Raw genomic sequence first — 12663 nt, 5'->3', positions numbered from 1 at the left:
GGCAAAAAATGCAACTCAGAACTGCGGTTCCGGCCTCCACATTCGGTCGTCCTAAGGCGGCTTCGGGAACCGACTAAGGAACGCGTCTAAGTCCCGAGCCCGGGTGTCTGCGCGGCATCCCGCCTCGGCTCGAGGTCTGCGGAAAACGCTCACGGCGGGAACTCAGGGGATGCCCGGCCGCCCCCGGCCGCCGATTCCCTTTCCAGGAACGCGCGAGCCCGCCCCCCGCGCGCGGCCGCCGATTGGCCAGGACGGCGCCGGCGTGACGTCACGCCCCGCCCCGCCCCGCCGCCCCTCCGGCCCCGCCCCGCGGGGTGGCCTGGCGGTTTGGTCTGGAGCAGCTGAAACCGGTTTGAGCGGATCCGCTTCCTGCCGCTCGGCGCCGCCGCGGGCTGCCTGGGGGAGCGCTGGCGAGGCGCTGACGGCGGGCGCCGGGCATCTCGGCCCGCGGCCCTCGCTCTCGGGCGCAGCGGTAGCGGCGGCGGCGGCGACGGCGCGGACCCGCGGACCTGGCAGGTGAGGCGGGCCGCCAGAGGCCTGGCCCAGCGCTCGGTACGGGGGCCGCGGCGGCAGCTCACGTGGCGGTGGAGCTGTCAGGGCGGCCCGGCCGGGGACGTGGCGGGGCGAGGGGTGGGCAGGGTGCCCCGGCCCCGGCGGGCGCTGCCCAACCCCCTCCCGGGGGGGGTGTGTGTGTGTGCAAACAGCGGCCTGGACCTTGGCGCCCGCACGTCGGTGGGCAGTCTCTGTTTATTCGACTTGTATTGTTTGCTGCCAACGATTCCGCTGGCCTGCCTGGTGCTTAGTTCCCCTCTGAAAAATGTGTGAAGTCTCTTCCATGCAGCAGAAGGCATGGAGCGTAAGACCACCACGAGGAGACGAACTTAAGGAACGAAGAAACACAAATTGGCGCTGAAGTCGTTTGCGTACCCCTAACCCGCAGCGTGTCCCTCGCCGACCACCTCTCGATCCGTCCATAAGTAATTCCCGGTGTTTTGGCGGCTGCTTGTTTTCTGAAATTGCCCAACCGCATAGTGGAAGGCATGCTTGTGTAATTCAGCTGTATTCCAAAAAAAAAACCCCAAAGTGCCTTCCTGTCCTGGGAAGAGGTTCCAGGAATAGACATCTGTGCTGTCCATGCAGTTTTGGGAGAGCTGCACCTTGTCGCCAAAGCTGTACTTTTCCCAGAGCTGTTCGGATTGCCTTGATGACTTCTGCGCCAAAGCCCCCGTCTCCTACCCCACTGCCCGCTTATAAAGGGAATCATGCATGCGTTCAGTCATGAATCGTAGAGAATTGTTTCATTTTGAGGCCGCCGTGCCGTGCCGTCTGATGCGGTGATAACGTAGAACAAGATCCAACCAAGCAGGATGTTTCGACCTGATGATGTTTTCTTCATACTGTGCTGTGGGGCTCCCTGTGCGTCCCCGGCAGCTCCCCCCTCCGCTGCCCCTGCATGTGTCTCCATCTTGCTACGTTTCTGACAGTTGTGACTTAGCTAAGAAGTGAATACAAGCTGTCGGTCCTCTGTCAACTCCTGATGTTCTGGAGACGAGGAGTAAGTCAGGATGAAGCAAACAGGTCAACCTGCACATGGCCTCATCTGTTCTGGACCTAAGGACTAGGGAGAACCAGTATTCTGGACAAAGTAAGATTTAGGAAAAAGTTGTGTTCAGAAAAATAGTGACCACGAAAGAAGTCTTACAGCGGCAGAGTGGGTAAAATTTGATACTTACAGAATGTAGGTTGATGAATCAAATCCTTTTGTATGTAACTTCGCCAGGAAAAGTATGTGGGTTATACGTGAAATAATACCAAGACCAAGTGAGATGGAAAACATTTGGAAGAGTTTTACTGCATTGTTTACAAAGTTGAACAAGGACTTAACCTGAGTGAAATCTCCAGAAACGCTTTCTTTTGTAAAAGTCCATTCATGTCTGCATACGTTTGATTAAAATATTGGCTCAACTGTACTGGGGTCAGAATAGTGGGGGGATCCTACGACAGGGTGAACAGAAATGAACTCTGAAAAACCTAGGCATTTCATATATTCCTTATAGCCAGTTATGAGGACCAGAGCTGCTGACGTCTAAGAAAGAGCAAGACTTGGAAATGGCTTTTTTTTCTTTTTGAAGGAAAACAGAGATGTTCTTTTTGGCCAGGAAAACACACTTTAGCTAAAAATATCTATGACCTCAATTTAGCTCTAAACTAAATGTCCCTGTACCTTTGGTTTGCTTAACTATCCCTTTTGTTCCCCAAGCTGGTAAACCAGTAAGATCATGTGTTGGGATAGTTTATTTGACAAAAAGAATAGAGTAGAATTTATTTTGGCAGATAGTGTAAACTCTGAAATATTTCTTGAATGTAAATTGCAATGTCATATTTTACTAATTGCTTGTGTCTTTAAAAAACTATTAAAATAGTGTTAAATGCTACTCAAAATCTCAGATAAGAATACTGTTTTATATTTGTCTTCAAAAAGCGCAAAATGGAAGTTATATATAAAACAAATTGAGTTGGTTAAATAACATTTACAGTCAGCTCATACACATAAAAAGGACTAGGATTTTTCATCTTGTTTTGTGTATGTCTGGAAGAGCTCCCCCCTCCAAGTTGGGGTGGTTTTTTTGGTTTGGTTTGGTTTGGTTTAGGGTTTTTTGGCTTGTATGGAAGAAGAGTTGGTGAGTGTGTAAATTTTGCGTTCCATGACAGGACAGTATTTTACTTTGTCACTGTTTTGGTGGTAACTGGGTGTCAAAATTGTACATGCCAGTCCTGCACCAGAATTTTGGCCTCTGTTCACGATCAAGTAAACTGGTGTAGGAGCAGCTCCACAGGCTTTTATTTGGTATGATATTAAATTGTGGGAGGAAGGGGAGTGGAAATTAAACCAGACTATAGGACTTTTGGCAATCCAAGCGGAAAATGATGCTTTGTTGATGTCCAGGGAGTTTTTTTTGGGTGGTATTTTTGTGGTTGTGTATATAGGTTTGTATAGTACCTTTACTGCAGCTGTTTACAGACAAGTTACTATGGCCACTCTTACAAGCAGCCTTAAGATTGAAAGTCAGTTTTAATAATCAGTTGAATTCTTTTATTAAATTTATTGTGTAAGTTCCCCATTTAATGCAGTAGAAATTTAGAGGTAATTTTGTACTCATTGTTGATTTTAATATATAGGAATAATTATATTTGATTTCCCTAAAATTGGCTGAAGTAGATATTTAAAAGTGATCAAAAATAGTTAAGTACCACCTATGTAATTATGTAGACGAGATGATGTAGTCTTCATTGAAAATTGTGACAGTAAACACTGGGTGAAAGTAACAATTCTAGGTAGAGATTGAGGTTGGTTATTCAGCAGTTTTGCTGGATGATGGGGCTTTTTGCTGTGTCTTTAAATTAATTCAGTTACGTAAAAGCCAAGCTCTTTTGCTAGCCTTGAGGTTTCTTTATATTACATGAATAATTAAATGTAAGAAGGCAGTGTTTCAGTCAACTATTTAATTATTAGAAAAGGATTATTCCTACTCTTAGAGTTATACTCAGATTGATATGTCATGTTAAAGGAGAGCTAATAAGATGTTTGGATTGGTTGATGAGGGGGTAACAATGTAGAGCTATTTTTAGATTTAGAACATTCTTTGCTAGAACTGGATGTATATGCTTTAAATAGATCTTGTTTATTCTTAGACACAGAAAGTGGATTAAGGCATCTTGGAAATTATTTTGATCAAGGACAGGTTTTTCTCCAGTGCACGGTCTTGGGTTTTCTAGCTGAAATAGTAGAGTTATCAAATAGGGAATTCTGTATATAGGTGATATGATACTGACGGGTGGTCTTGCTTAATATACTTAACATTTGCGTCTTATAATTGATGAAAGTGGGATGATAAATAATACGTAGCTAACATTGAGCCTGGATTCTTGACCTTTATAGCAGCCCCCAATAGATCAGCTTTCTCAAACTCAGCTATATTAATATTTGGAGCTGGGTAATGATTTGTGGAGAGCTCTTCCGTGCACTGCATGTGTTTAACAGCACTATTGGCCTCTACTGACTAGATGCCAGCAGTATTGCCCCTAGTGAGAACTGCTGCTATAGATCCACCTTGACTTTGAAGTGTAGTTACTGGAGTAGCAGTGTTCTTTAAATGCCCATCACATAGTTGTGCATGCGGGGGCGGGGGGGGGGGTACAGAAAAATGAATAGCTGTGAAAATTACCTCATGATTTTTTAAATAATGTATAAATGCAAATAACATTTATGCTGGTAAATTAATGAAATGATGCAGAGTAGAGCCATTGAAATTCTTTTAGGAACACATTGGTTCACAATGGTGAAATTCAGAGGGAGTTGGAGAAATTGGAGAAATTATGTGGAATATGATCTACCTTTGTGTAGAGTATGGGTTTTTTCTCTATATAAATTGTGTAACCCATTTTAGAATTGATATTGTATATATTTTTAAAAATCTATTTGTCATCTTCCCTCAGGTACTTAAATTAGGGGATAGTAAACAGACTGGTTTGGGTGGGGAAAACAACCAAGTAATGAAAAATCAACTAAAGAGAAAATGTGGATAGGACATCAAAGGCTTAGGGGTTTAGATTTCTATAAGTAATCAAGCTAATTTCAAGCCAGGGACATGAGGAAGAATATTCTAACTGACATAAATATATTATTGGGAAGACATTTAGAAGCCAAAACACAGGTTATAACGGATACTTAGGAGTTTGAATGAAGTTCAGACTGTAGACAGATAGGCATGGATGTAAGAATCAAAAGGATTTGGTAATAGATCGCAGAGTCGAGACTCTAAATTCCAGTCTATAGAACTACAGTAATGACAATCCTATGGTTAATACAAAGAAAATCTGAAAAGAATGATTTATGGGGGAGGGTTGTGTTTCATTTTAAGTTATTAGTTACATTACTTAGAAGCAGAATCTCCCTCTTGTAGCAGAACATAACTAGTTTGTTTCAGTGAATGGTACTTAAGTTCTTCAGTTGTTTCCTTGTTATTAAAGTTGAAGCGTTACTGAAGTAGAAATCTTTTCTTGAGCCAAGTTTTTTTCTATCTGTAGTTTTTTTGTTTTTGTTTTGCTTTTTTTTTCTTCTTCATAACATGAGCCTGGTCTGGAAAGATAGGCTGAGTTCAGACCAGCTGCTTATCAGAAGAGAAAGTTTGTAACAAGAGAATCTTGAATCCTTAAAAAAAATGTTTGGACATACCTGTTTTGCAGTCTTTCTGGCCCATACACACAGACTAGGTTTTAACATTAGGCCCTAAAAATTGCTAGGTACTTCTTAAAAAGTCTTTATATGTAAGTTTTCTGAAAACTTTTGCTCACAATTGAGATGTATTTTGGGTTTTTTTGTTTGTTTTTAATTTGTTTCTTGGAGGTAGCTATCTAGAGCTAAGATTTTTATATACTGTAAATGACGTTTTCTCTTCTTCTTTCTAGCACAACATTCTAAAATAAATTCATCAGAATGACACCTTCTCAGGTCACCTTTGAAATAAGAGGAACTCTTTTACCAGGTATTGTAAAGTTTTATTTTAAAACAAAATTTTAAGTTAAATGAGCATTTTTCTTATCTGGAATGTCTTAAATATAGAGTTTGTTAATACAATGGGCCTAATTTTTAGATGAAGATACCTTTAGGGCTTGCCTGATGTCAGAAATGTGCTTGGAGTATAATAAACTCATGAAAAAAACCCATACTTCCCCAAATAGTAAATATCTTAGTCTCATATTTTCCAAGAAAACTGTGAATGTATTTAATTTTCCATAGACAGTTGGACTATGATTTTTAAGTACTATGAAAATGAGGGAAGTTTTGTTAGTGCAAGAAGTTGGTGAAATAAAATTAGTTGGCTAAGATAACTTTGTTCCCTTTTTTTTTTTTTTTTTTTTTTTTGGCGACTTGTATTTCTTGCTGTCTATTAAAGCAGTGTGAAATAATTTTAGTGTAAGCTAGCAAATCAAAACAGTATCATGCCTGGGATATGGATCTCCTTATTTGATATACTCTGGCTAAACTGACCATTTCTCAAATCTGTTACATTCCTTCCCTCTTTTGGGGGCTTTTTCAGATTATTACCTCTGTCTGTATCTTTGACCTCCCTTCTCCCCTTTAACTCTCCTTACTCTAACCCCACATTTAGCTAGGTTAGGATCCCTGTGAAATTCAGAATTTTAGTACCTTTAAGATTTTATTTGAGGAGCGCCTGGGTGGCTCAGTTGGTTAAGCGTCCGATTTCGGTTCAGGTCATGATCTCACGATTCATGAGTTCGAGCCCCGCATCGGGCTCTGTGCTGGCAGCTCAGAGCCTGGAGCCTGCTTCAGATTCTGTGTCTCCTCCTCTCTCTGCCCCTCCCCCACTTGTGCTCTGTCTCTGTCTCTCAAAAATAAATAAATGTAAAAAAAAAGATTTTATTTGAGATTGATAGATTGTAACCACTGTGAAAATTTGACCTTGTGTTCATGCTGAGTGCCTGCACTTAACACAGTACCTGGCTCAGAGCTGGTGTAAAATATGTGTTCAAAGAATGAATGAGTGGTTCACTTGTGTATATCCAGCATCTTTGGTATAGCAGCCATCAGAGCAGTTGGCAGAATGTGTGTTTGTCCAAGTTCAAAGTCTTAGCCAAGAAGATCTGGTAAAGCTCCATCTCTGGGCAGGATTCTGCAGATTGAAGATTGCTAGTCAGCTGATAGGTTGGCTCCTTTGGGTCAAGAGCTCACCTCTAGTCCAGTTTGGAGCCTTCTCTATGGGTAGAAGACTGCAGAAGTGTATTGTACTCTCTCACGGAATTGTTCACAGGCAGCTTAAACTAGGAGGAGGAGCTTGGCTCTACCAGGCAAATGGACCAAGCACAGAATTAGCCACAGAAGGGTCAGCTTGATGAGGGTCTCAATCTTAATGACTAGAGGAAAGATCGTGGCGGATGTGAATGTAAATGAATCTGTAGGTGCAAAAGAGAATATTTGTATTTAGCAACAGTGTTTATCTTTTCATTTTGTATCAGGGAGGGTAGTGATAACCTAAGTTTACTGCAAAACAAAATCTGGTTACCCTAAAGGATTGGTAAGTATTTTGATGTGAAATCTCTATATGTAACCCCTCTGTGCTTGACAAACATGTATTTAGAACCCCGAAAACTCCTGAAGGACTATCGCACTTGAAACTTTAGTTAAGTTTTAGACAGTCCAAGCTTACAGAGTACTCATGCAGGTGGCTGAACCCAACTATAGTTCTCGTTTTACTAGAGTAGTGCCTAGAAGTTACTCAGAATGTGGAGGAGTTTGTCTTGAACTTTGTTCACTTGGGCTCAGTTCATCTTTTTCTTTTATGAATTTTAATTGTAGTAATTCAGAATGTATTGATACATAAGTCAAAGACTTCTTCATACTTCTATCCAAGAAGTTGTAGACTTTTACCGAATATACAAAATTCAGCAAATGTAGGCAATAGCTGTATTTTGGTTTGTCTCTTGATGATAAGTGTTCAGGTAAAGCAGTAGTCATTATTTTAGTAAGGAAAATTAGATTTGTCACACTCTGAGTCTGTTTTGAGTAGTTTTTGTTATTGTTGTTACACCGCTGCTTTCCCATTGATCATTTTCTTGACGTTTAGTGTGTTAATAGCCACTGTTTGTTCCTGGAAAATACTGGTTACTGTTTATCTAGAATACTTAACATGCATTTAGTGTTTGCCTTTTTAAATTGGAAGCTGCCTTGAAGGTAGGAACTGATCACTCAGACTGATCACTCTGTCTTCTTGGTGCTTGTTATTGGCTCAGTTAAGGAGTTGAAAAAACGAAGGTTAGTTCATCCCTACACATCCCTCCTTTTCTTTGGCTTTGGTTCTGTAGAGGTAGGTCAAGTTAAGAACGCAGGGTCCAACACATGTCTCTGGTAAGGTTCCTCCATCTGCTAAAGGGGACTCTGTATCCAGGTGATCTAGTGCAACGGACTGTTCTTTTCTTCTTTAAACTGAAATTTGAAACTTTCTTACTTATCCCACTGTAACAGGTTGTTCTGTTTCTTTAGGAGAAGTTTTTGCCATATGTGGAAGCTGTGATGCTTTGGGAAACTGGAGTCCTCAAAATGCTGTGGCTCTTCTTCCAGAAAATGAGACAGGTGAAAGGTAAGCAGGAAGACAACAGTTGACAGAGTACTTGCGACATTCACATTATAAACTTAGGGGGTTTATAAGATACCTTCGTATAGTTTCCTCTTCTAGTTTTAATTTTTATCAGTTCTCACATGTGCCAAAGAGTGAGGTAGTTGTACAAGGTTGGTGGTAAACAAACAAGTTTCTCTGTTTCTCAATTTCTACCTCTCAACCATTTTCAGCTTTTGGCTGGTTCTTTTGGTAGTGACTACCATTTTTCTAAATAACTGGCTTATATTGCTATTTCTTTCTTTCTTTTTTTTTTTTTTTTAACTTTTTTAGGTATTATCTTTTGGTTCTCAGTACATATTCTTTTTTTTATATTTTTATTTTATTTTTTAATGTTTATTTTTGAGAGAGAGAGCAAGAGTGAGCACGAGCAGGGGAGGGGCAGAGAGAGTGAGTGAGAGAATCCCAAGCAGGTGCTGAGCTGTAAGCACAGAGCCCAACATGAGATCATGATCTGAACCGAAGTCAGATGCTTAATTGTCTGAGCCACCTAGGTGCCCCTCTCAGTACATGTTCTTGATAAAAGATCTTATTTTTGCTTTAGCCTATAAAATAATTTTCTGTAGCAGAGAGTGGAACAAGTATGTTAGCTAATGTACTGAAATGAATTCACAACCAATATTAAATACAACACTAAACTTAGCATGGATGTATTGGTGCATTGCCCTAGGGAAAGGAGGGTCTGGGTACTGGTTTCAGTTCTGTAGTTAACTGTGATCTTGGGCAGATCTGATTTCTCTAGGCCTAGGTCACATCATCTACACAGTAAAGAATCATGAATGTCGATAAAGGTGGGACTTGTTCAGTTGGGGATATTTGGAAGTGTTATGGGTTGTCGAGATGTTATGTGTGGGAGGTAAGGAGATATGAAATCTTAAATAGTATACAAACACATACAATGGCCTAAGGGAGAAGCACCAGATTGTGTGATTATTAGGCTCAAATTCTGTTTTCCTGTCGAGCAGTGCTACTGAAAATGTGGCCTGTGGGCCAGTGCTAGAGAAAAAACTTTATTGTCAGTGCATTATGGGAGAAATACAGAAATTAAGAGCAAGCAATGTTTATAGCAATTTGACATTGCTGGGACATTCATGCATGTCACTGTGGATTCATCTCTGTTGTACTGGATACATAGACCAGAAGTATTGGTTGCAGGACAGGCAAGCAAACGAAAATTGGTCCTTCACAGCAAATAGTTTGAGGAGCACCAATGGCGAAGCAAAGGAAAATAACAATACAGTATCACAATGTAAGCTAAGAAAAAGAAAAAACATCTATGAAACACTCTTCCCTATTTGTCATTAGTGTAATACATTTTTCAGCCAATTCTCAGCTTTTTTTTTTTTTAATGTTTATTTTTGAGAGAGAGAGAGAAATAGTGCAAGTTGGGGAGGGGCAGAGAGGAAGACAGAGAATCCAAAGCAAGTGAAGTTTTATTGGTAAATACTGGGATCACAGAGGAATGAGATGTTCATTCCTGTTTAGTGGCTGGTTTTTCCTCCAGTTTCAGATCAGCCATTCTGATCTGAAGTAAAACCTCATGTCTTTCTGAACTTGTTCCTAAAACACAACTCTGCTCTGGATGCTTGAGCTGCCCTGTCACCTGTCTTAAGTCCCTTTCCGCCAACCTGGCTAAAATTATGTGAACAGATAACACTTAACTACATAACTTCAAGGGACCAGCCACTTTTGCCTTACTGAAGTACACTGAAATGTAATTGATTCATATATGTAGATAAACAGTGTTTCACATGAAGGAAAGAAGATGATGATACAAGATGATAGAAAAGACATTTGCCTTGGACACCATTCTTGTATTTTAGAAGAGTGTTTGGTGTGCTCTGCATTTTTTTTTTTTTTTTTTTTTTTTAAGTAAGCTTCAGCCTAGCGTGGAGCCTAATGCAGGGCTTGAACTCATGACCCTGAGATTAAGAGTTGGCCGCTGAACCCACTGAGCCACCCAGGTACCCCCTCAGTGTGGTCTGCATCTAAGCCCTCTGTACCTCTTTAGAATCTCTTAAGCCTCTCCATACCTACAGGCTATTAGGATTTTTTTTTTTCAACTTAAAGATAATTTGAAGGTTGTAGTATTGTTTTCTAATAATGCAGAAAATGTGGGTCACTTGTGGTTTTATTTGCTCTTGTAGATTTTATAGTATTTGGGGGCAGGATATGAGGGGGCTATTCAAAATCAGGCAGGTATACTAGACCTCATTGTCCCTGTGTCCTCCCTTTTCTTGAATTTCATCAGATTATGTTCATTTTTGATGTCACTGAACAGTTCTGGTTCATTTTTAACTTTGCAACTTTTATTTAAGGGAAATGGAGTAAAAAAAATTCATTGCTTTGTTCTCCCCATCTCTTTTCATTCAGTGGTTCTTAACCAGGGGTGCACATTAGACCCACTTGTGAGGGCTTTAAAAAATACACGTCTAGATCCTACCCCTGGGCAATGAGGAATAAATAATGCTTGAGAGAGGGGCCCAACACATTTTTCAAAGCTTCCCACTAATTTTATTGTACACATGGGGCTAGTTTCACATAGTCTGGCTGACTATGAATGAAATAGTATTAGAGATTTGCTATTTTTTTTGGAGCAGAGGTGAGAGAGAATTTCACCTCAGAGTTGGTAGTCTGCCTGGGGTGCTATGTTGAAAAGATTCTGAGGCTTACCAGGGAAAAGTAGTGGGGCACGTATGCCAACCATTTGCTATTCTTGTTTTATAGCAGTGCTTCTCGACCAACCTTACGTGTTCAGATACTCTGTGAAGTTTGATCAGACGCCACATGACCAGGCTCCACCCAGACCTATGAAATCAGAGTCTCCTAGGGTGGAGCCAAGGCATATGTATTTTATTACTACCAGATGAATCTAATTGTTGACCATGGGTGACAGCTGGTTGTGGAGATTTTGTTAGGAACCAGTATTGAGTCAGAGTGAGGATAATGCCCTAAGGCCTGTCTTGGCAGAGCCAGGTGGGGAGCCGTGCTAGCCATCTGGTGTCATGGAAGAACGTTTGGAGCTGCTGTTTATTCACCGAACTATTCATGCTGAATTAAGGTTTGGGTAACGGCCTGTGACGGTGGCTCTCAAACTTAAGTGTTCATATCAGAGTCACCTGGAGGCTTGTTAAATTACAGATTGTTGGACCCTCCTCCAGAGTTTCTAATTCAGTAGCTCTAGGTGTGGCCTGAAAATTTGGATTTCTAACAAGCTCCAAGGTGATATTGATGGCCCTTGGATCACACTTTGGATACCACTGGTCTATGACTGGAAGGTAAAAGTCAGTTATCATCATGAATTGTAGTGATTTCTTTCACTGTTGAGTCAAAACTTTAAAACAGCAATAGACTATGTTAGCGTAGCATTGTTTGGAGGAAGATGTTGAGTTGAGACAAGTAAGATACAGATACTGATTGCTTGACTAGGGGAATGAATAGCCAGAGGCTGGGTGGGACAGTCAGAAAAAGGGACAGTTGGGAACATGAGTATAGCTTGCCTGCCTCAGCCCTAAAGCCTCTTAGGCCTGTAACATCTCTGAATAGGTGGCAAGTCAGAGAAGATTCTGACTCTGGCTTCCACCTTTGGGCTACTTTTTCTGTTTGGAACACTCTGGCTCTTTTATGGCTGATTCCTTCTCATCACGTAGGACTCCTGTCAGACAATTCTTCCTCATTGAGGCTTCTCCTCCAAAACCTCCTGTCATGTCAGAAAGGCCAAGCAGCCTTACTGTGTGTGTTTGGTTATTTGTCTACCTTTGCCAGAAAGCAGTCTGCTTGAAGATAGAGCTCTTTCTGCCTTACTCATCACTGTTCCCAGTGCCTGGTACAGGGTAGGCCTGGAATAAAATTTTGTGTGGGAATAAATAAATGCTGTTGGTCACAGACCTTGCTTGAGGGATTTTATGAATTGTGAAGTTTCTGTGCACTTTAGCTTCATCTTAATGCTGCTGCTCTAATTCTTTTTTGTCACAGCATGTTATGGAAAGCAACCATTGTACTCACTAGAGGAGTGTCAGTTCAGTACCGCTACTTCAGAGGGTGCTTTTTAGAACCAAAGGTATGTTTTCTTTATCTAGTTTCCAGTTTCGTTAACAAACTTACTTCTTTCAAAAGCAACTAATTTAAGTTTGGAAACATTCAAAGTAATATGAGTTTGGATCAAATAAGGAAAACAGAACTCTAGCTTAATAATATTTTAGTACTAAAAATCAAGGAAGTAGCCACTTCAGAGGCAGACGATGTCTGCAGTGGAGTTTTAAAAGACTAATAGTAAGTATCTTCTGCAGTATTCTTGTTATGAAATTGGTTTTAATGATAAGTGAATGTTGTCAGTAGCTGTACATTTTCTGTTACTTTTGTAAACCTGTTAGTAACCAGTTACAAGGGTTTTCTTTTTGTTTCATTTTTTTAATCCTTATGTGGTATGAATACATTTGGAGGAATATATAGCCAGCTTTGAGTAATT

The 12663-nt window shown here is 40.9% G+C and overlaps 1 protein-coding gene across 5 annotated transcripts in view; it reads left to right on the top strand.

Annotated features, from left to right (window-relative positions):
* Positions 1-331: 331 nt before the first annotated feature.
* GPCPD1 (glycerophosphocholine phosphodiesterase 1) overlaps positions 332-12663 on the top strand; it is a 50047-nt gene continuing 37715 nt past the window's right edge. Inside the window, exons 1-4 of one of the 5 annotated variants that reach the window (XM_047852002.1) lie at positions 332-516; positions 5470-5546; positions 8063-8159; positions 12171-12255. In XM_047852002.1, coding sequence (XP_047707958.1) covers positions 5498-5546; positions 8063-8159; positions 12171-12255 — 231 coding nt within the window. In that variant the 5' untranslated portion in view covers positions 332-516; positions 5470-5497. Of the gene's footprint in view, positions 517-647; positions 1646-2812; positions 2849-5469; positions 5547-7885; positions 7968-8044; positions 8160-12170; positions 12256-12663 lie in introns of those variants that run through there. The other 4 variants (XM_047852004.1, XM_047852003.1, XM_047852001.1 and 1 more) reach the window with 4 other exon arrangements.

Source organism: Prionailurus viverrinus, chromosome A3, assembly GCF_022837055.1.
Source record: "Prionailurus viverrinus isolate Anna chromosome A3, UM_Priviv_1.0, whole genome shotgun sequence".
Lineage (NCBI taxonomy): Eukaryota > Metazoa > Chordata > Mammalia > Carnivora > Felidae > Prionailurus > Prionailurus viverrinus.
The sequence above is the reverse complement of the archived record's forward strand: the minus strand, read 5'-3'. Positions and strand labels throughout refer to the sequence as shown.